Genomic DNA, 24189 nt, shown 5'->3' with positions numbered 1-24189 from the left:
CACACACACACACACACGCACACGCACGCACACACACGCACACACACACACACACACACACACACACACACACACACACACACACACACACAAGTGCAAATATTTCCTTCCTTTATGTAATGGGCGTGCTCTGCTCTTTGTGTGACAGATTCCAGTCAGAGCGTGAGTCAGGAGACAGGAACTTTGCCATCGGCTACTACCTGAAAGAAAAAAAGGTTTGACCTTGGATGAGACATAACGCAGTGTTGGCATTGTTTTTCATCGTCTCTCTGTAGATTTTTCTCTGCCCTGCAAAGCTGAAAAGCTGTAACGTTAAGGATAAAACAAAATGAAAGTAAAGGGAGGAGGAAGTTGCTGGCAGAGGCCCAATGAAAATAAATCTGCATTTTTGTATTCCTCTGTTGAACATAATTGTCCTTTTAGTGAACATGTTTCTGTTTAGTATAAGTAATAAACCTTTATTAGACCTATCTATCTTTAACCAAAGCAGGGGTTCAATAAAACAAATGTGGCTTTAACTGAAAAAGCAGCAACATGTGAATGTACTGTAGCTGATGAAGGCTCATCTTTGTGCTCCACTTGTTTTAACCTCTGTGTTTTTCTGCAGTGTTTCCCAGAGGGGACAGACATGACATCTGTACTGGACTTCTACTTTCAAGTACGTTTAGTATTGATTTTTTTGTATTTATTTATTTTTTATTTCTGTACCAGTTTCTGCTCTTCATTTTGTAATGTATACAGAATATTGCTTTCCTGGTTTTCTCTCACACTTGATTTCATTCTGGTCAGATCCACTTTCTGCTTCTCCCTCTGTGTAACTGCTATATAACAGCTATGCTACATGTAGCCTCTTCACTATACAGATGTGTGGCAAATGAAAGGGAAAGGCAACATGAAGTGTCTTTATTAAGATTAACCTCCAGAACAGCTTCAATCTTTCTTATAGTGTCTTGGCTCAGAAAAAGGGATGAATGACATTGCTCTTTTTTTCTAAAAGGCATACAACCGGGAGGCGGTAATTCTAGTATTTACTGCTTTTGTCAACTCTGCCATCACTGCGCTATCGTTTTCACCATCCCACTATGTCACGCTTAACTGTCTCATTTCTGCTCTCCCGTTTCTCGACCGCCATGATTATATTTGGTGCAGCATGACACATGAGGACATTCTGTGTTGACTGGAAGGAAAATTGTGATAGAGAAATGATACACTTTGTCCTTTGTGTGAACCTCCAGCTTTGTTCCATTGAGGTGACCTGCGAGAGCGCCAGTGTCATGGCAGCCACCCTGGCTAACGGCGGCATCTGCCCAATCACAGGCGAGCGTGTGCTGAGCCCCGAGGCGGTGAGGAACACCTTGAGTCTGATGCACTCCTGTGGCATGTACGACTTCTCAGGACAGTTTGCTTTCCACGTAAGTAAAAGGCACAGATCACAAGAATAGCAGGGGTAGTGGGTCAAGTGAACTCCTAAAGTACTTTTCTCACTGAAAGGCCGTTTATGCGTAAATTTTTTTTACTTTTTTTACTAGTCAACAACATGCAACTTTGTTACAGTTTCTCAGTTATTATTATTATTGCAATTGTGGAGTACGCTGAACAACATCCCCCAGATGAAGCGCTTTGATGTCAAATTGAATGAAACATCTATTACTCGTTCAGTTATTAATTTGTCCCATGAAGTCATACAAAGTACAACTTCAGTGAAATGTGATCCTGTCAGCTGCTTCTCTTTCTTACTGCATTGATTCCCTTGTTTTATACAGTTGTGTGAACAATTGACTTAGGACATTGACACTCTTTTTAGACAATCCAATTTAGTTAATCTTTAGTTTGAAATGAACCCATACAGAAGTACAATAGAGCATTAAGACTTACACATATATTGAGCAATACATTTTTAAATGGTGAGTGAAATAGATGCTCTTCTAGATATCCAGATTGACATGTAGCTTGGATGACCTCAGAACAAAATGTAATGGGGACAGCAGCCAAACCAGAGCTTCTACTGAGGATCACCCAGTTGCCCATGACATTATGAGCCTTTTCCATCAACATGGAACCAGCTCCGTTGTGGTTAACACACCTAACTTTGAACCATTCCAAGCATTTTGACCAAAAATCAATTGGTTCAGAGCCAGAAAAGTTGGTTCTTAGTTGGAACCAAAAAAACAGGTTTTTCAGAGGAATGTTTTTTTTTTTAATCTTAGTTGAGTGAATACAGTGAATGATGTTTTCTCATATTTTAAATTGATGAAGTCCTGATACAGGCATATAATTCTTGTATGAAGAGACGAAACACCTTAGCCGCTAAAAAGCGTAGCTGTCATATCACTTGGTCTGTCTGAGCTGAGGTGTTAGTGCGAAAGGTTGTCACATTTTAATGAGACACGTCCTGGTGGCAGAAAAATGTAGAGAGAAGCAGCAATGTGTGAAAATATTTTTCGTCTTCTGGTGATTTGACGCATTTAGTATTGACAGCACCAAAGTGAAAATCCACTCTTCACTGATCTTTCCTTGGAGCGTTTTCTGTTTGAATTCATATAAGGTGCGTTTGAAAATAATCTCCACTTATTAACTGATAAAAAAAAGGACAAGTAGAAATACTGAGCTCATCCAAAATGCCTCCTTTATTTTAAACCCAAATAAAGATAAGGAACAAAGAAATAAACAATTCCCAGCCATACATTTTCCTCAGATTCTGCAGTGTAATATCGCAGACACAACAGTGGACACATCTCTCTAACTGATGAATTATTGAAGCCATGTTGACTTGTTCTTTGCTGACTTTCCATTTTCAGCATCACGCTGTTGCTACTGTAGACACACACAGCCGATCATCTCTTATGTAACTGTTCTCCCTGCTGTAGGTCGGTCTGCCAGCCAAGTCTGGAGTATCGGGAGGGATCCTGCTGGTCGTACCAAACGTGATGGGTATTATGTGCTGGTCACCACCACTAGACAAGCTGGGCAACTCAGTCAGAGGAATACAGTTTTGCACGGTACGTAATGTCTGGCAACACAAGAGCACATCAGTGATGCCTGCAGTGTGTACTTAGAATACATGCAAAAAGCCACAGAGAAATAAACAGCAGTTAAGCTTTTTTTTAATATAAGGGCTAAAAAAAAAAAAAAAAAAAAAAAAAAGTAAATAAAACGGAGATCAAATAGTAAGCAGCACAAACATAACACACATTAACGACAAAGCAATGGCACAGGGCATAACTTGTATACAACAGGTGTTACTGTCAAATGACAGAATCACTCAGAGCAGTCAAATGTCTTAATACATAATGTACATAATACACACAGACACACACACTCACTTCAGCATTGAAGTAAATCTAAAAAAATATGTCATCTCATGCAATTCCTAAAGGTTCAATAACAATTTTAATTCTGGTAATATGTTTTTTTAGATTAGTCAGTAACATAGTAAATACCCTCAATAAAAATTTTAAATGCAACAGTTTTGTTTTAATTCCCTTTTTTCCCCATTTTTCACAGGTTTAAGTTAAAGATCTTAGACTTTTTTATGCACTCCACCGACGTAAGCTTTCTCCAATATCATTTCTGTGAATTTTAAGCACATTCAACTGGCCCCACAACCACTCAAGCTGGTTACGATGACAAACTGCTGTCGGGTCAACATCCAGGCAGGCAGATGAGCTTGTGCAGAAATTCTTCAGTTGTTCAAGCCAGTTGTTGCATCAGCTGTTCAGGTGGCTGATCTCAGACAATCTTGCAGGTGAAGAAGCTGCAACAGCAACATTGAAGATGTCTCGTGGTAGTGAAATGAACATTCAGTTCTCGGGCAACAGCTCTGGTGGACATTTCTGCAGTCAGTATGCCAATAGCACGCTCCCTCCAAATTTGTAACGTCTGTGTTATTGTGGAGTGTGATCAAATTGCACATTTTAGAGCAGCCTTTCATTGTGACCATCCCAAAGCAACAAAAATGTGATCAAAATTTGATAGAAAGAAATCTATTGTATGCATTAAACAGTCCTTAATCTTTAACTTAACCTGTGTAAAGTGTGAGAGAGAGAGAGAGAGAGAGAGAGAGATAGATAGATAGATAGATAGATAGATAGATAGATAGATAGAGCATTTTGGTTGTTTCTAAAGCAGCACTTAAACATGCAGACACTTGTTCAACACTGTCCTTGAGTTACTAGTTCAACTTGGCTGACATACTTAAGAGTCACTGAACCTGTTAATAAGTAAGTCATACTTCATAAATGATCGCCTAGAGGCCAAACCCAGATATGGATCTCAGTAAACACTGCATGCAAGAATCCGCCTCTGTAAACAGATTACCTTTTTTGTAGGAATCAAACTCTTGTGCTTATTTTTCAACACATTCACCACTGAAATAATTGACTTCTCAGCTTTCAGACATCAGAATGACATGTCACATTGAACAGTGGAGAGTTAATCGGTATATTGAACCTTCCGTCGTATCTGTCTTTTCCTTCCAGGACCTTGTGGAGCTTTTCAACTTTCACAACTACGACAACTTGAGACACTTTGCCAAGAAGCACGACCCTCGCAGAGAAGGAGGGGACCAGCGGGTAAGGACACACAGCATCACGTTGTGAGGAACAACGGCACTCATTTTTCCACACACTGACCAGAACACCTCTCCAAGAATGCGGCTGATGCTGAGGTCACTGTAGGTCAGATTTCAGCATTCAGCATTCTGCATCGGCTGTTTTGTGGCCAACGGCTAACATGTTAATCTCCATAATGCACATGTAGTACAACCAAAGTGAAAAGACACGTGTGATTTCAAAAAAAAGAGAAAAAAAGGACCTCATTGCCTTTCTTCTTCTATCTTTGGGTGCCCTGTCTCTCTGCATTCTTGTGGAGATGCCTGCAGGTGTTTTCTGGCATACTGAGTATTTCCTTCTAGTTTGGTCACTTGATATTTTTCCATTTGGCTACACAATGGACATAAGCAGCCAAACGACACGCATTTTTTTTATACCAAGGACTGTGGTGCAACGGTAACAAAAGTATGACAAAAACACATGGAGGCTCACACCAAAGAAAAACTAGAGTCAAACCTGTTCAGTTTCACCTTTGAAATGTTAAATTAGCTGCTTTTGGCTCTGGTTTTTCAAAAGAAGTTCCCACAAACCACATGCCACTTAACACACTCAACACACGCATACACACACACACAGAAGGAGCCAGACAGCAAGACTAATTTGTTATCCGTGTCAATTGAAACAGCAATTCTCCTTCGGACCCATGGATTACGAGAGCCTCCAGCAAGAGCTAGCTCTGAAAGCCCCTCTTTGGAAAAAGGTGTCCCCCACTGAGTCGCACCAGGACAGCTCCACCACTGTAGTTTATAGAATGGACAATGTCGCCAAGTGAAAATTGCGGGGGGGGGGGGGACCCACCGATCTCCCACACCCCCACCACCTCGGCTGATCTCTCTCCCCACCTCTCACAAAGACACCACCTCCTCACCCTCGAATATTTAAATCTAAATTATGTAGAGGATTATTTATTGCTTGTGAAGCGGTTACTGTGTGGCTGGGAAGCTTCTGTTGTTTTTGTTTGTGATGGAAAAATGGGAAGAGTTACTGCTTGTTAGTTTTGCTCTGAATTTCAAATGAACTCTAAAGGCCAAAACACACCGCTGCTGAACGGCGCTTCAAAACAGCCGCCCCGCTTATATTCCATCTACAACCCCACACTGTGTTTGGCAAGGAGTACGTTGGTGCTTGTGGACATGTCGCCCTGCAACACACCCTCGCTGCTCCTAAAAAAAACCCACACTTTTTCCTCACTCACTCCCTGCTTGTACGTCCTGGCTTTCGTAGCAGCACTACGTCTCGCCTCACCATGAATGTAGAAAGAAACTCTCACCTTTTGCTTTCCCAAATGTGTGTTGAAGATTATGCTGCCTTCATGTCATCCTTGTAAATATGGATTTTCTGTATTTATGAGTTACAAGCACATGAACGACCCTCCAAAGTCATGATTGTGAATGGGAAAGTGGAAAATTTCGATTATACCTGAGTTGCTGAGCTGTGACGTTTGCAGGATGTTTCAGGGCAGCAGATGGCGGAAAGCATGCAAACAGTGTCAACAATTGTCAGTAAAAAACATTACTTATGTCCTTTTTTGTTCCTAGTAGCTATTATTTACTTTAAGTAGTTGCACATCTTAGTATATGCATCTATTAGCTGTACGTATTAGCAAGCAAATTTTTAACTTTAAAGCATACCAGGCAAGTATTTGCAAGCATTTTAAACTTGCTCTTTAAAGCAGCTGATTTATGTTGCAATTACCTCTGCAACACCTTAAGCCCTTATTCACTGAGACAACATAAAGCTAGTTTGCTAAGCATATAAGCTTATAAATAAACAAATTAAAAAGTCAGCAACATTCTTGATGTGAATTCCATGTGCTTTGTTCCTTCGCCAAAGCACAAGGGAGCTCTGTGCTGCTTGCTTTTGCTAAAACATCAGCTACAAAAAAACAACGTCTTTACTTCTAGTGTCCATGTTTGTAGCTTTATTTCTGACAAGTGCACTTGAATGCCACTATGTCGTAATTACAACTGTGTGCAACTGGGAAGTACAATATTTCAGAGGATCACGTGAGAACAGCATTAGTAGTTGTTGAGGTTGACTAATGCGTGACCCACAATCCCATCATTACAAAGATAGTAGCAGAACTGATATTGCCTGGTGAGCCATAGCTCTGGAGATTCAGGTGATTAATCAAATTTTATCAGCGGGTGTCCACACATGATTTTAAGCTAATGGCTTCAGATCTTTTAGTAAAAGTAGTTGGGTCTTTGATGAGCTGCAGAGCGATGCAACTGTTGTTGCTACAGGCGGCACTCGACTAGCGTCATACGACATGGCGCCACAGCAGCAGTGTTTTTTCAGCTTAAGCTTCCTCCTGCTTCTTGCCCCAGTGTGTGTGTGTGTGTGTGTGTGTGTGTGTGTGTAGGATCTGGTGTACAGTAAACAGGCTGTGAGCTTGTTTCATCTCACCCCCTTTATTGCAATATGTTTCTATGACAAAAATGTAAGCTAAGGGTTGATTTGAAATTCAGTTTTATTTTAACCAAAAGATATGTGTATGAGTGTTTTTGCATGTGTAGAGCTTTAGCTCAGAGCTGCAGACCAACAGTCTTAAACTCTACATTCAGACTACTTTCCAGTGACGATTGCTTACTGTGGCGCACACTGAGGCCTTAGACTCTGGTGATTGTAGCACATCAATACAGATGCTAGAAGTGCCGTAATACGATGAAAATAGATCATTGATGGAGAGTTTTAGGTCAAAGGAGTCGGCTGTGAATGCCTGGGCTGGAGTGCAGCAGTGTTATGATGTAGCTTCTTAAAAAATTAGCTGTGAATTCTGAAGGGATTTAAATATGCAGGTATTTTGCTTTTTCAATCTTCATGTTTGACCTTGAAAGGAAAAATCAACCCCAAAACTGAAAGCTCGTCTGAGCTACTGTCATGATGAGTTTCTCAGCCTTCTGGTCAGGACACAGTCGAGGAGCCACAGAGCTGATTACACACAGTTAGTCTCTGATCCTCTTTGGAAGTTTATTTCCTAAGTAGATTTTTTTCTGCACAACTTACAAGAACCTCTACCATTTCTCTGTAGATGGTTAAATGCTAAAAGACATTACACTCACTTACAGATGTCTGAAGTGGAATAATTGCAGACATTTGTGAAATGAGGTTCCCTGGAGCCCTCTATTGTAGACACTTCATTAGCTGTAATTACTCTTGATGGTTAACTTTCATTTTAATGACTTTGAATTATAGCATGTCTGCCTCCCTTTATATCTTTTAAAAAATAATGTGCAAAAAAGACCATGACTTGACAGCTGAGAAACATGGCTCTGAAATGATGACATAATGTAAAGAGAAAAAGGACTTCAAATTGACTTGAACCTGTTGGTGTTTTCACCTGAGCCAGTTGAGGCTGATTTTTCAGATGACAATGTGGGTGTGGAAAAAGAGGCTTGCTCAGGAGAGAGGTGAGATGGCTAAAACAACATGCTGATTTCATTTCTGCTCATGGGGACTTTTGCTTCTCTTGATTGTCCTTATTCACCTGGACCAGTTGCATCATTCTGAGCTGCTGTTGAGTTTAGATGTGTGTGTGTGGCTGGCTGCCATGTTGGTCAAGGTTAGTGAGTATACTCAATGTGACACAGGCAGAAGGGTGGCGTGTGTTTATTGCTGCAACCTCAAGTTAAAGCCCCTCGTAGCCTCCATGCGTCTGAGTTGTCATATAGCCTGTAAAGGCAGAATGAGAAGGATTTGTTGGTTTCAGTGTGTAAACACACACAACATCCAAAGCCGGCCCCTCCGACACAACTCAAATGCTCTTCTTGCTCTGATCATTTTGATGAAGTCTCGCTCTCACATCCTGCTCACTGTTACTGGCTGGAGGCCACACACCACTGTCCAAAGGTCGCTGCCCAGTAACTTCCCAAAAACAGCAAAATAAGAAAATACAGGTAGAGAGCAATGTCTCTGCAGATACAGACACCAACACACACTTCCAGTGGATCATAAGTGATGATTGAGAGATTTTACTTTTATATGAGACTGTAAATTTGGGATGTAAGTTTTGGTTAATTCTGCTTTTTAAAGGTAATTAACTGGTTAATTTTTAAGAGGAAAAAAAGACATAAAAACAAAAAAGCTTATCCTTTAAGTCTGGCGCCCCACTGACTCAGTGGGCATAGCATTGCATCTTTTATCCATTTTGAAGTGGTAAAATTTTAATGATGAAAATGCCTTGACATTTATTTTATTTTCTGTTGGCTTTGTTGTCAGACCGCAGGCCGGCGGCTTTAGCATGTGAAAACTTTACCGTGGCCCAGCCTCCAGTCTCCTCAACCTCTCTGCACTGTACGTCACCCAGGTGCTGTGAGAGCTAACATTACCGAGCTAGGGGCAACGCTTATTTGCTGATCAACCAATTACGTAGAACCTGTGACAGAAGCCCCCAGGATGTGCTCCAGGCTTTGAAGCAAATTTTATATAGTGGCCAAAAGTGGAATTACACTGTCCGGGTCTGTCACGTGATGCCATGGGGCCCAGAAAAACTTTTTCCCATTGACTTACATTTGGAAAAAGACATCTATAAATCAGTGCTTACATTTTTGTGAGTTTGAAAACCTCTGCAGTGTGAGTCATTCCACTATCAAGATTCAACATTTGGAAAGTCTAAAAGAGCTGCTAGACTAAGTAATTTGTTCACCATTCTAGCTGCTCCACCGGTGGAAGTGTGCAATGCAGAAGAACCAGGTATTTTCAGACTGCAGACATGCAGTATTTTTTACTTCATGCACCACTGAGCAGCTCTCACTGGAGTAAGTGGCTCCCAGTGACAAAGTTGCTTTATTTTGACCACAAAACCCTTTTAGCATCATTGATGATGTTAGCACCACGAGCTGTGCTGACACAGCTAACAGTGATAATATAGTCAACAATGCTAAAGGGGTTTTACAGCACAAACTTGAGCCGCAAACTCAGCAGGGTGAGCTGTGGAGAGACAGGAGGGTGGGCAAAATGTTTCTATAGCAATGATGAAGCCGCTATTAGCGATAAACAACAGCAAATGAGTTGGTGCGCAGCTCAGTAAACTGAAGAGTAGCAAATTGACGTAAAGACTGATATGTAACCAGTGTAACTGTTTTGTTTTGGGCTTTTTTTTTTAAACAAAATCCTACTCATTCTGCCTTTAACTTCTCTGCTGTGAGCAGATGACTGCAGGATTTGTCAGGGCTGCATTCCAAAACCATCACTGTGTCTTTTCACGACCCACAAAAATCTATTAAAACAGGATGCCTTAGTCTAGAAAATAAGTTGCTGTCTACAGAAACGAAACATTGTGCATTTAAAATCAATCAGTGATTGATATGATCAGTGATTTAAAGCTTTGAGGGGGAAAAACACAAGCAAAAGAAGGTGAATTTATTAATTCCCATCTTGCAGCATTTTTTTTGACAGATTATCTTCAGACAGAAAATAAAAAATGTAACTGCCGTATCAAATAGATGTTATCAAGTTGAGTTTAATACCTCAAGTCCACTGATCCAGAAATGTTCATCCTCATAAAAGTGTGTTTTGAATGTCGGTATGCAAACACACACACATGCTCAGTATTGTATTTAAAGTGTTTCTCCTCTGATAAGCTTGTACATTATCAAAACTTCTCTCCACACATATAATTTACTGTACTTCTGAATGTACATACTGGCAGATGTATATAGCCTTTAGGTGTGCATCTTTACTTGAATAATAATCCTCAACAGCAGACCAGAATGTGTGCTGAAATACACGAGACGTTCCGAATTTCTATTATTGCCTCCTCCAGGAAATAGAAATCCTTGCACATCCTTGCCTTAGATGTCAGTCTACTGTGACTATAGCGAGGGGTTAATCTGTTTATCAGTCATTGTTAAAACTGTACAAGTGGTGTTGGATTAGAGTTCAAAGTGATGGCTGCTGGAACCAATGATACCGTGTTATTACTTTGTCACGGTGTGTAATGTTGTTTCTTTTATGGTTTTTTTTATGTTATGAACTTTTGTTAGTGTTTTTTTTTCTGTTTTGGGGGTTTCTGCTCATTATTCTGTTGAGGTACAAAGTAATCAAAAGCCTCTGTCATCAGTAATACTCCAAGGAAATTTGAGTCCCTGTTAGAACAGCGTTTTTCACAGTTTTCATAAGCCGAATTCTTGAAATGATTTTATCCATGGATCTTGTTGCTTTCTGATAAATGTTTTGCAGTCTTAAGAGGTATTGAAATGAGTAGCAGTTGGACAGTGCTTCTTATTTTGTCATCCGAGCTGGACAAGGACAAACATGGCGACACAGGTTTGAGTCAGTCAGGTGCTGCAAAGTTTATTCAACAGTTTCTGGCCAATAGAGCTTCAAGAAGCAGACAGCAAGGACTACAGCATGTGATGGAAGGATATACTGTATTTACGCTATTCCCTTCTTATAAACGAGACAATGTGAAACCTGCTCTCAGTGAAAAAGGTGGATGTAGAAGCTGCTTTTACAGTGCTGGTTGAAGGCAGATACATCACACTGTTATGCTGCCTCACAGTTGTGTAAATGTACAATCACAGAATGGGAGGACAGAGTTGTCTCGCATTTAAGCCGCTACAAGAGGTAGCAACAGCACAGACATGGTGTCTGTATAAACAGGACCTCCAGCAGGACAGGACCATGGGCAGGACAGGTGTGACGTTTTGACGACGTGTTTTGTGTGCGACCCATCACAGGAAATTTAAAAATCAAGTTAGCAGTTAGTGACTAACTCAAAGAAGAAGACCAGCCTCCTTAAGTTCACAAAGGAAAACTATGACATTCAGCAACTTATACCTTCCATTGTTGTTGTTTAGAAAGCGCTGCCAACACACGTTACATGTCAAACAAGAGATTGTGTTTACGTCTCGCTCGTCACATCTCTTTTGCTTCCACCATGCTGGACGCTATTTAAAATCACACATTAGAGCGACATGATGCTGCTGTTTTTTTTTTTGGTTATGTGTAAACATGCAGGAGGCATAAAAAAAGACACTTAGTACTGGCTCTATTGTGCAATCTCTGTTTAAAAACGGGCCAGTGGCAAAGAATGACATTGCTTCAGAAAAGTCAGGTATGTGTCCCGTTTTCCTGTGCTGGGATCACTTAAGTTTGGCAAGTGACTTCAGGTCGGCAAAAAGCCTTACAGAGATAATCTAGATCTTAGGCTAACTCCTCTTGATTCAGACTATCTAGCAAACTCAAGATGTGACGATGTAAAATGTAATGTGTCCGTTAGGATTATGACAGTCTGTCAGCCACATCTTTTAACCATCTTTATTGGAGCAAAAATGGGCAGGTCTTGGGAAGAGCTAATTTGTGGCGGAGTCTGCCATTCCTGCGCTAGATTTAAAAGTGGGTACGTATGCAGAGGAGATTTTCAACGAGAGACAAGAGCTGACACACGTGCACATTGCATGTAATTTCAAAGACAGACGTCACATTTTCTGCACATCACTAAGAGTGGAACTCTAAGATCTTCTTGATGTTACCACCAGTCACTACAGGTAGATTAAGGATTATTACTTTAAATGCACAAATACAGTGCACCATTAAGTATCAATGTGGTCAGCTGCTGCTCAAGTAGGGGATTTCCAAAAGCCATGATGTATCATTTTCTTCGTGGTGATAAAGCCTGCTGTATTTTGGTATAAGTCATGGAAATCGGGTTCCAAGAGTAGCTCTTATTTCAGTATCTCATCTCAGGCCTCCTCTCAGCCTGACCTCTCTGTGTTTTTGGACAAAGAGTCATTTGTGTCGTGTGGGTTGTGCTTCTGGAACGGTGGTGAAGGGAATCACTAAACAATGTATGACTCCTTTTTTCTTTGCTGCTACAGTACAGAGTCACTGGCACACAATCTGTAATACAGTGCCTACATGTCTATAAGACTGGACCAGACCAGCCCTGACAGCAGACTGCTTTAACCCTATTGCAACCAAGCGGAGCTGATTATCCGATCTTTGCTTTGGTAAATCAAAGCAGCCTAATGCCGCTGCTGCATGACAGTAAATGACCTTATTACTTGAAGTTTGTAATCGGCGACCCCTCCCTCACTCCTCAAACTGTGATTATGACTCTGTACAATCAAACTCATGACAGAGGAGCTTTTGAATGCAGTTACCAGTATTTCCATGGAAATCTTCAAATTTTTATGGTTCATGTCATGTATGTAATGTTTCCTGTTTTTTTCTCTCTCTATGAATTCTCATCTTCTCTCTTGCATGCATAGTTTTGTATGATTTGACAAATGTTTTCAGATCATTTGATTACCTTCCAAATGTCTTTATTTATGTTGATTTGTGTCTTAGACATACATTTTTACCTGTGACATGAAAATTGCATATAAATATGTAAACTGTCACTACCATTGCAATTTGGTGACCTTGGAATTGTAAGGCTCTCTAATGTTTTGGTCAGATAATATATTTTTACGTACACGCACTTTTAATAAGCGGATGATACGGCCAAAGACTAAAACTAGAAAAAGATTCTGAAAATGCAAATTTAAAAGTTTTGAAAGTTGTTACATGGATTGTTAAATTTTAAAACCCTAAATTTCCCCAAGCATACAGTAGATTAAGCCATACAGTTCCAAGAACATGACTTTTCTGTGTTTTGATTTTCTTTCTCAGTCCACATGGTTGTATTTCTGTATGTAATGTGTCCATAAACTTCATGAACTGTCCTGTCTGCTCGTCTCTCTTCAATATTCTGAGCAGATACTTCAGTGGTTTTGGCTGTGACGGACTTGCAGACATGATAGTGAAAGTGATGTTAAGATTTTTTTTTTTTTTTTAGCCTTTGTGTCTCTTGTATAAAATCTAATAAAGCACTGTTATATATCATCTTATTTCTCTGCGCCCAAAACAGTTCTTTTACAACCATAATCACTGTCACTTCAGTAATCAGACTGTGACATTTAAAAAAGGATCCTTCTGCATACTCAAAGGACCCTTCCACTTTTTATGTTTACACACCAACCACAGCCATGGCTGGAGGCATTATGTTTTTGGGTTTCTGTACTTCTGTCCATCCATCCAATTCTCATGGACGTTTCAGAAACGCCTTGAGGGAATTTCCTCAACTTTGGCACAAACGTCCAATTGACTCATGTGAACTGATCAAATTTTAGTGGTTAAAGGTCACTGTGACCTTGCATCCATCTTACTCTTGTGAACATGATCCGTGAAGAACACCATTAGGGAATTCCCTCAAATTTTGCATAAACGTCTGACTGGACTCAAGAATTAAATGATTAGAATTTGATGGTTGAAGGTCACTGGGTCCACACAAAACATGTTTTTGGCTATAATTTTAGAAATCCTTCTCTTGTAATAACAGAATTTCACACAAATGTCTCATAGGATATAATGATAAAGACATTTTATATCCAAAAGGTCAAGTTCATTGTGAAATCCTAATGTTCTGCGAAAAATACTTTTCTGGTCATTTTTCAATGCCTTGACATTTGGTCAGATGCTGAATTGGTGACAATTCAGGATTCAGCATTAGCATTGATTTATTTCTGTTTGAGTTTGGTCACAGAAATAAAACTCAAGTTTAAATCAAAAGGCAGTGGTTTGTTTCATGGAAACTTGAAGACAAGTGAGGTAAAAGTGTGTAGGAGGTGTTTTCACTCAGGTTGTTTATGCATTAAATGTCCCACCCACAAACTCCAATCAGCAGGTGAAGAAAGTGCTACATTACTCTCTCTTGTCACGTTGTGTAACGCAGTCATCCATCGCTGCCAGCATCGTACTGATCCAGTTTTACAGCATTTTACTGTTTCAACAAACCAGTGTCAATATGTTTTAACTGACACGTCAGCATTTGGAATGTGTTTTGCATTTTTGGAGGGTCCCGTTTCCAACATTGAAAGGGTTTAAGTTGGGTGAATCTAAAAATATTATTTATTGTTGCTTTAATTTTTCAGATTGATGTCATGTATTTTTCACAGGTACCACCTCATTCATAGCCTAAACTAATATATATATATTTTTTTTTAAATACTTTCCAGGCAAAGTGACCATGTGTATATGAATTACTTACTGGGTTACATTAAAGTTCCAAAGTGAACTAAGAATATAAAAATCACACCCCCTGAGAGGTCATCAACATCGTGGTCACTTTAAGAGTCTAACTACCATATTAAAATTAATAATAAATTAAATGACACAAGTTTGCATACAAACACAGGCTGTGATTTATCAGTGGCTGCAAACATTCTCTATAATTACTGAGTTTAAACATGAAATCATAATAATATACTAATAAATGAAATTTATTAGTATAAGCTATGCTGATATGTTAACATTTAGATTCAAGGAGACATCACATTTAAAGGTAAAGGGTTAATTTCAGGAGACTATCCATGAGTGTCACTTGAATGCTGTGAAATGGGACCTAATACTTATGTTCTTTGGTTCCTTCTGTCTTGCTGTCTCATGCATGTCTAAATGTGTCATTATCATCTGCAAGATTTTCTTTGTTTTGTTTTTTTAAACTACTTCGGCATTTTAGTTGCGGTTTGGCTTTTGAGAGTCATTACTGGTGAATTCGGAATATTTTTTGGCGCGTTACTTTTCCTGCATGAACTGAAACATCTGTGTATTGAAGTGATGTGGTGCTTCTTGCAGTGCTGAATATTGTACCTTTGTTCCCTGGTTGCACAAAACACACGTAAACTAATGCTGCCTTAAAAAAATGTTTGGTTTTTTTTGTTTGTTTTCATTTGTTCAGTTACTAGCCTTTTATGGCTGGTGTGTATTGTCATTCACATTTCCAATGTCTCCTTGTAAGTTTTCATCTCCTGAAGTTTTGCTTTTAGGCAATGATTGATTCCTGTTTGATGGTAAGTTTTAACTGATGCAGGGGTCTCTGCCAGAGCCGTGGTACTGTGTGTTGAACTGTTCTTGTATTTCAGTAGATGTAGTTTTGTCTGCAATCGTAGTCGACTGAGGGGAATTCTCTTTCACAAGAATATTTCCAACAAAGCTCAAAATCTGTCGTTTGTTGGTGATATCCATCTTCAAGTTTAAGTCCCTATTTTTCTGATTGTTGACAAATCCCATAAAAAGACCAAAACCATCAATGAATTAATCCTATAAACTAGTACTGTCTGTGTATCCACAGAGCTTCATTATTGTCCAAATCATGTAGATTATTTTAGCTCAGTCCCACACACTCCATGCTCACCCCACATATTCACTAGACATCAAATGTGTATTAATCCACAGCTGAAAATAGTCCCCAACAAAAAAAACACTATTTAACACCTGATTGAGCAACATGTGCAAGAAGATGCAATAATCAGCTGTTTTTTAAAATAATTATTTGTGTTTTGTTTTGTTTTTTTCTGACGTGTTGTGAGAGAGCCCAGATGTGCAATTTTTTTGGTCCAAGTTAATTTCAGTCATCAGTAACATTCTACATACTAATTTTCTGGTGCGTCCTGTGTTATGTCTGCCGGACCAGATATTTGATGTGGTTCACTTAGTTTCTATGAACAGTCTTTTTATGCTAGCATGCCTCTGCAGAAAGAATGATGTTGATGAGCCAGAACGTGCTCAGAACTGTGCTGCTCTGCGATAGGTAACAGGAGGACTATTTTTATCTGTACAACAAAGCGAGCAGCAGCCTTTCTTAAAGACTGATAAGGCCTGAGCGGCTGCTAAGACAGTAGTGTCTCAGATTGAGACACACCCCCCCCCCCCCCCCCCCCTGGAATGGACTAACGTTTTTTTTTTTGGTTTGTTTGTTTTTTTGTCATGGGATCTGTTGACAACAAGAAACTTCTAGAATAAAACTAGGCTTTTCCTCTAAGTTTGGTATGAGAATAAAAGACACTGAAACTGAATTCCTCTCTGCTGATTAGAAACTAAATCTATGACATTAGTCCTGTGTGAAGTCATTTGTTTCATACTCATTAGTCCCTCAGTAAAATAGTAACCAGATTTGGTCGTATTTCTTATAGCTGCTGCAGTTGGAGGACCAGAAGTGAAAAAAAGATGACTTTTTGGTCCTTCTGCAAATGTTTTCTCTTTTTGTCCATCCCTGTCCACAGGTCAAGTCTGTCATCAACCTGCTGTTTGCTGCCTACACCGGAGACGTCTCCGCACTGAGGAGGTAAACAACCCACTCTTGTGTTTTTTTTAATATGTACTAACTCGTATTATCCCCCCCAAAAATCAGGCTTATTTTACTTTTGTCACGCAGAGGAGTCCATTCTGAAAACTGTGTGTACTGTTAAACATTTATATACTATATATATATATATATGTATATATATATATATATATATATATATATATTTACTTACACTAACAGACAGGACATTTGTCCTGTTGTCTCTCAGCTGCATGACAGTTTTCATGTAAGAAACAAACCTTACTTTTACACAAAGTGTTGCAAACTCACACATATCCTTGAGTTCATGCATGAATGCTTGAATCATTTGCTTTATAAAATAAAAAGCAGAAATAGATATGTCTTTGCTCTAACCTGACTAAGTAAATGTTTATTGCACAATGACATGGCTGTAGAATAATGACACCATCAGATTTTGTTTTGTGTAATGAAGTTTTCAGAGTAATCTTGTGGGTATAATCCGCCTAATATCTTCCTGTAGCTGTCAACATAACTCTAACATGCTGTAATATGTGCTTATGCATAACAAGGTTTTTTTTTATCCATCATGTGAGTGTATTAGTTATCTCCCAGTGTCCCATCTCTCCACTCATGTACACCATCTAGCTGAAATTATGTTTGCAGTTTACAGGTTTTTTTAATCATAGATTTGCAAGTTTAATCTCATAATATAACAGCTTTATTCTCAGATATCTACAAGTTCATATCACATTTTTTTCTCAAAACTTTCTTGTAATTGTACCTTTATTTGCGTAGTAGTATGACTTTATCCCGAAAGATAAAAAAAGAAGAAGGAAAAAGATCAAATTCTGTTTGTATAGAGTTGATTCTGATATGTTTTTAAAAAACTGTCAGGTTTGGCGAGAAAAGAAGTAATTATGGGTCCTTGAAAAGTCATGGAAAAGTTTTGAAATTTTGTCTGTGAAAAAGGTGTGAGAGCCTTGAGTGGCATATATTTTGAGGGAAAAAGGCAACACTACAGCATTTCAGTCCAGGGGACAATGTCACTGTGTTTTAATCCTTAACTGTTATATTGGCTGATAAGACATGATATTTTAGTAAAGAATGTGATTATTGAAGGTCTTTATAAAGTTAATGACCCGACCTTTGTGTGTGCAGGTTTGCGCTGTCATCCATAGACATGGAGCAGAGGGACTACGACTCCAGAACGGCCCTCCACGTGGCGGCAGCTGAAGGTAACAGTTAGTGTTTGTCTGTCAGTGTGCGTCAGAATCTGTGCAGTGTGCGGCGTATTTATATTTTAGACAATAGTGTGTGTCCAACTTTATAACTTTGAGGCGACAATTTGAGGAAGGCCCTTTAGCTGTTTCAGCGTGAGTAATGAAATGCCACCGAAGCCTTTCCTGAAGAGTGGCTGTAAGACACATGGCTGTAATTATGGGCTGTTGTCATACTTTACCATAATCAGAATCAAGCACACCCCCTTCACAGTATTGTTACATGAAGCTATGTATCAGTGGTAGATATACAGTTCCTCTGCATAACGGTACTAATACCACCTGGGGAAAATACTCTGTTAAAAGTAAAAGTCCTCCACTGGAAATATATCTTACGAAAAATTAAATAAGTTTAATCAGGAAAATGTATTCAACCCTTTGAAACCTAAGCAAACTTGACATGAAATTACCCAAAAATGAGCAAAGAAAAGTGCCAAAATTCAATGAAGTTAACAAAAGACAAAGAAAAAATAATAGAAAAACAGGAGATGGTCTGAAAAAAAGCTAAAATAAAATAAAAATAATGAATGTAAAATATTATATTATTTTCTTTAATCTTATTTTGAATGCATAATTACAATATTATAAATTTATACTATAAATATGTTTTTGATATACTTTTTCTGGTTATTTGATCATTTTTCCTGTATATTTCTCCTTTTTAAGCTGTGGTTTTAGCTAGGGTCACTTTCTTGTCACCTTTCATAATTTTTTGGTAATTAGCAGAACATTTCATACCAAGTTAATTATTGCCTTTTATCCTATTTAAAAAAAAATCAAAGTTGCTCATGTTTTACTGCCTTAAATGCTTATGAAAGGTGTCTGACAGTAGGACAAGAAAACCAATATCAATCCAGTCAGTTTTCAAAAGGTTAAAGTATGGAAAGTAAAAGTACCCAATGCAGAAAAAACACACCCAAAAAACTCAATCATTCAAAAATATTTAGGAGATGACTGCTCACCTTGTAAAGCAGACACCCCATTTACAAAGGCTGTGTCAATGATGATAATAATAATAATAATAATAATAATAATAATAAATAAATATGTTTTAAGCCTGAATCATTTTTGTGAGTTTGCTAATTGACCAATCATCTAGTTATTTCAGCTGTACTTGTATATACTGTTGGGTGGTTTAAATTATAACAAAATATTTCTTTTTGGGCAAAAATCTTAATTTGCAAAGTTGCTAGTAACTTAAGCTTTCGGATAAATGTAGCAAAATAACAAGTACAATATTTCCCTCTAGAATGTAGTGGAGCAAAATTATTATGTGGCATGAAAAGAAAATACTCATTTAAAGTACGAGAAGCTTAAGATTTATGCTTGTGTACAGTACTTGAGTAAATGTTCTTAGTTACAGTCCATCACTGGCATGTACACGTTTGTATTTCTGACATGTGCTGTGCTCTCAGGACACACAGAGGTGGTGCGCTTCCTCCTGGAGGCCTGCAAGGTGAACCCAGTCCCCAGAGACAGGTGAGTGCAGACGCTGCAGCATCACTGTGCTCTGACTGTTCTCTCTGTGTACAAGAACTTCAACATGATGCCAGCCTCTCTGTAACCTGACTAATAAGCTGCAGGATCGTTGTATTGTTTGTTTGTTTTTTTACCTTCCTGCTGTTTACATACATATTAGAGTCCAAGTCAGGTCTCACTTTATTCTGAGGGACTATAATGAAAGCTCATGAAGCCTGCTTATTACAAATAATATGCTTATTTAAATGTTTCTGCTGACCTCTGAAAAAAAATAATATATTTTTTTAGATGTTTATGCTTCGGTGCTGGTGATGGCCACGGCCGGAGGCATTATGTTTTAGGATTGTCTTTCCACGTGTCCATCCCATTCTCGTGAACACAATATGTCAAGAACACCTTTGGAGATTTTTTTCAAATTTGGCACAAACTTTCACTTTAACTCATTGAGGAACTGATGAAAATTTGGTCAAAGGTCAAGGTCACTGTGACTTTTTGAAATGTTTTTGGCTATAACTCAAGAATTCGTACGCTAATTATGTCACACAAATGTCTAATGGGATAAAAAGATAAAGTGATGACAGTTTAAATCTCAAAGGTCAAAGGTCAATCACTGTGACATCATGATGTTCTGCAAAAACACTTTTTTAACCTGAATGGAAACCGTAAGAGCAACTCGACCAGTTTGCAGAAGCATACAACTGCCAGGCGGTAATCATAGGTGAACTTTTTTTAATTTGGTAAAGTGTAAAAGTAGATGCTAAACGGACTGCATTCTGCATTCTGGTCTTAGTAAAAACTCAAAACACTCACATTAATAATAACTTTATTTATATAGCACCTTTGACAAACAAGGCAAAGCAGAAGCAAGAAGAGTTTCTTGCATCATTTTTTTAATAACTCTTAGGTTATTATCTCGTTAATTCTAAAACACAAGAATTAACAACATTAATATGTTAGGGTTTTTTTTTAAAGAGCAGATTTTTTTGCGATTATTTTTTTTAAACTATTGGATCATTTCCTCATTAATTCAGTAAAACAAGAACTAATGACATAATTTCTTCAATTCAGTAAAATGAGCACATTTTTTTTCTCATATCTTGTTTTTTTTTTATTTGAGCAATTTTTTTTCCATGAAAACTTTTTTTTCCAGAATTCTGAGATATTAATGTTGTTAATTCATTAAAAAAAAAAATAAAAACAAAAAAAAACTTTCACTTTTTTTCAGTGAAAGTATTACAATTCCACATGTACCATATTTTTGAAGCTGTGTTTTAATTCTAGTATTTCCTTTTTCCAGATGGGGGAACACACCAATCGAAGAAGCGATACAATTTGGCCACCACGATGTGGTCACCATCCTGCAGGACTACCAAGACAAATACAGCCCGCCTGCCGGTGCTGATGACAAGGAGAGCGCTGAGAAGAGCCTGGACAGCCTGCTGTAGACCTGCTGCACACATCTACAATATTTGTTTCTATATGCAGCAGTGGAGCGTCGTGCTTTTCTGGAATCCCTTTGAACATTAGTGACCATATTTTGGAAATATGTGGTGAGTTAGTTTTGGTTGTTGTGTCCCGTCTGGTGTGCTTTGCTTCGTGGCTGTACATCACTGCTCCACTTTATATCTCTGGCTCGCCTCTGTCATTATGTACTGTGTGTTGTCTGTGTGAGTGAGCGCCTCATCAGTACAGCTTAAACAAATGATACAATATTTAGATATCTGTAATGCAATGTGTACAGAATATTACTCATGTAATGTGTCGATACTGTAAATCACACGTGTGGTATCCCAGGATATAGATTGTATCAAAGTGTATTAGTTTAGTTACAGTATAGTTCATGTTATACTACTCTCTACCTGGAAATATTTGGGTAATACTCTGACTCTATTGGTTTTGTGAGACAGTGAGGTGTGGAAATTATCATATGAACTTTATAACGCATCCCTGATGGTGTAAATGTGTACAGGCACACAGGCATCCTGCTGACGCTGCAGCTACCGTGCCTGTTTGATCTCTGTATAGCTACATCTATCCTCAGATTGTTCTCCTGACTGTTGGAAGGTCATTAGCAGGTTTTATGAGGCTTCTAGGATCTACTTTGAAGTCATTGAAAAGATTGTATTATGAATGTATTTTTTCAGTGGCAACATTTGCAATAGCAGCACTATGTATTTATTTTACAGAGAGACTTTTTAAAAAGTGAAATTGGTCTAAAGACATAGGACGGTGTAATTTGTTGCATCTAATATAAAGGAAAGGTGGTTTCTTTAGCTCTGTTGTCACAGTTACATTATTTCTGTGTGCTTTGCTTGTTTTTAAACCTGACAAACAGTAGGCCTCATGCAAGAAATGACATACGGACAAATTTTCTCTTATTTTTGCTTGCATCCATGGTTTATTCTCATTTTGTTAGTACTAATAGGTTTTTGGGAATCACCATTGTTTTCAGATTTTTTGCTTTTCTCTTAAGTGAGAGAAAAAGTTTCAAAGTGGTCAGGAGCACTCTTGCCGAGATGTGAGCGAAACATCTCATTTTCACAGACCATAATTTGTTTCAGAGCTCAAGGAAAAATAAGGTTTACATTTTAAAAAATGCATGAATATCATTTAACCAAATTTAGATCATGTTTAAGAGTAATTATGGTGATTGGATTACTACATTTCAGGGCTGAAGAAATACTACTTGGTGCATTGATCTCAATTACTGTTTATTGAGTTACTTAGCATTCCTGACATATATATATATATATATATATATATATATATATATATATATATATATATATATAGTAGATAGATAGATATTTCTGTTGAATCAGTATTATCACGGGTTGCTAAGTCTGCATAGAATTTCCCTTAATTTCATGAAGTGACGCCTCAGCAATGTGATCGGGCATCGGCTCAGCCTTTGACATCGCTTCACGTTAGACAGAGAAAGATTTCCCCTTTTGATTTTGATTTTGTCTCAAAGTGACAATAAATCAGCCAAATGAAGCAAATGGAAACAGCGACTGAAGTGTTTTGATTTGCACTGTTTTTAACGTGTGAGTCAGGAAGCGGAGCCCTGTAGGGATGGCCCCGTTTAAAAGACTTTCACAGAATGAGCCACATCATAGTCAGAGACTCCGGGTCGCTGGCTGAAATTCATGCTCGGATTTTTATGAATGAAAGTGCGGAAACCTCCGCGCGCACGGAGCGCTGTGACCGCGCAATCAGCAGGACGCTGCGAGCCAGCTGCGGAGGCCAGAGAGTACAGCCAAAGACGGATCACAGGGGTGAGTATCCTAAATGAATCCAGTCCACCACACCACTGAAATGAACTGTGCAGGGACAAGGATGAAGCATAAAACAGTTGACGTGGACGTTTGGATGCCTGTCATGTGAAAGGAAAAGGAAACATGTGTTTGTACATATTTGGTTCAAAGTATAGATGGAAAAATCAAACAGAAAAGGAGATGAGTTATAAACTGTAATAAGAGCGTGTTCAAATGGAAAACGTGTAAGAAAAATAAATTAAAATAAACACTCAGAACATCTTGCCGACGGAGGCTGGACGAAAAAAACGTTATAGTATAGTATGAAGTCTGATTGCTGATTGCTGATTGCTGATGGGGGAGGTACTGAGAGGATTTTAGATGTTTTGAACATTTTTATGATGGCACTCAATGAATTTAAAATAACCCACGCTGCTTTGCTTATTAAAATAAAGAAAAATAAAACAATAAACTGTTATGAGCCAACAAATGGAAACATTTGCGATATTCTTGCTGTAGGTGGACTTATGGAAAAGTTCCACATCACATCCTCAGATTCATAGATCCAAAAATCACAAAAAACGACATATTATAGTACGTCGTCAAAAAATGATTAAAAAGTGACATAATATAGTATGTCGTCCAAAATGACAAAAAAAACCAAAGTATATATGTCATCCAAAAATACTAAAAATTACATAGTATAGTATGTTGTCAAATAATTCAAAAAACAACATAGTATAGTATGTCGTCCAAAATAGCCAAAAATATCATAACGTCAAAAAACCTGACAGAAAATGCCATAGTATAGTATGTTGAAAAATTTCAACATATGAAATATTAAAAGATAACAGATGAAAATGTCATAGTAGGCTATAGCATGTTGAGACACTTCATATTAAAGCATGTCAAAAAAAGGCAAAAACATCATAATAAAGCATGTCAATAAAATGACTAAAAACGCCATAGTATAGTATGTCGAAAAATGTGAAAAAATAAAATAAATGTCCAAAAAACAGCTGAAAACAACATGGTTAAGCATGATGAGACTAGTATGCAAAATAATTCCCAAAAACATCATAACATAGACTTCCGGTGACGCCATGCTGAGGTAGCAGCCTAAAAGAGGAGCTCCGTCCGCCCAACCTGTAAATCCTAGCAAAACTAAGGAAAACTCGTCAAAACCACACGAAATCGATATGGCATCATGTTTTAGAAGCAAAGGCGCAAGCAAATTGGACAACTTAAAAGATGAGAGCAACAATCCCAAACAGCACACTCAAACGCCGGCGTGCGGCGCGGCTAACGTTAGCATGTTTGATCCAGGATCCAGAATACTAATTAAGGGGAGAAAACCTGGAAGAGTGCACACAGACAAAGCTGTCCCTGACAAAGTTGGAGGTGTCAATGCAAGAGTTTAAAGGTGAAATGACAAAACTTGAGAAAAGAACCAGGTGGGCAGAGGATCGCAT

General features: G+C 38.4%; 2 protein-coding genes across 4 annotated transcripts in view; one reads left to right on the top strand and one right to left on the bottom strand.

Annotated features, from left to right (window-relative positions):
• The window catches only part of glsb (glutaminase b), a 49464-nt gene extending 26996 nt beyond the window's left edge, over positions 1-22468 (top strand). For 2 of the 3 annotated variants that reach the window (XM_042494527.1, XM_042494526.1), the window contains exons 10-18: positions 149-215; positions 608-658; positions 1236-1412; positions 2868-2999; positions 4479-4571; positions 16661-16722; positions 17863-17939; positions 19397-19460; positions 20758-22468. In XM_042494527.1, the coding sequence (XP_042350461.1) occupies positions 149-215; positions 608-658; positions 1236-1412; positions 2868-2999; positions 4479-4571; positions 16661-16722; positions 17863-17939; positions 19397-19460; positions 20758-20905 (871 nt within the window). In that variant the 3' untranslated portion in view covers positions 20906-22468. Of the gene's footprint in view, positions 1-148; positions 216-607; positions 659-1235; positions 1413-2867; positions 3000-4478; positions 4572-5235; positions 9097-16660; positions 16723-17862; positions 17940-19396; positions 19461-20757 lie in introns of those variants that run through there. The other variant, XM_042494528.1, reaches the window with a different exon arrangement.
• Positions 21199-24189, bottom strand: part of LOC121948957 (signal transducer and activator of transcription 1-alpha/beta-like) — a 33206-nt gene continuing 30215 nt past the window's right edge. The window contains exon 25 of the transcript XR_006106198.1: positions 21199-21208. The gene's annotated coding sequence lies outside the window, so the exon portion shown is untranslated. The remainder of the gene's footprint in view (positions 21209-24189) is intronic.

Source organism: Plectropomus leopardus, chromosome 10, assembly GCF_008729295.1.
Source record: "Plectropomus leopardus isolate mb chromosome 10, YSFRI_Pleo_2.0, whole genome shotgun sequence".
NCBI classification, from domain to species: Eukaryota; Metazoa; Chordata; class Actinopteri; order Perciformes; family Serranidae; genus Plectropomus; species Plectropomus leopardus.
This window is presented reverse-complemented; position numbering and strand designations above follow the sequence as displayed.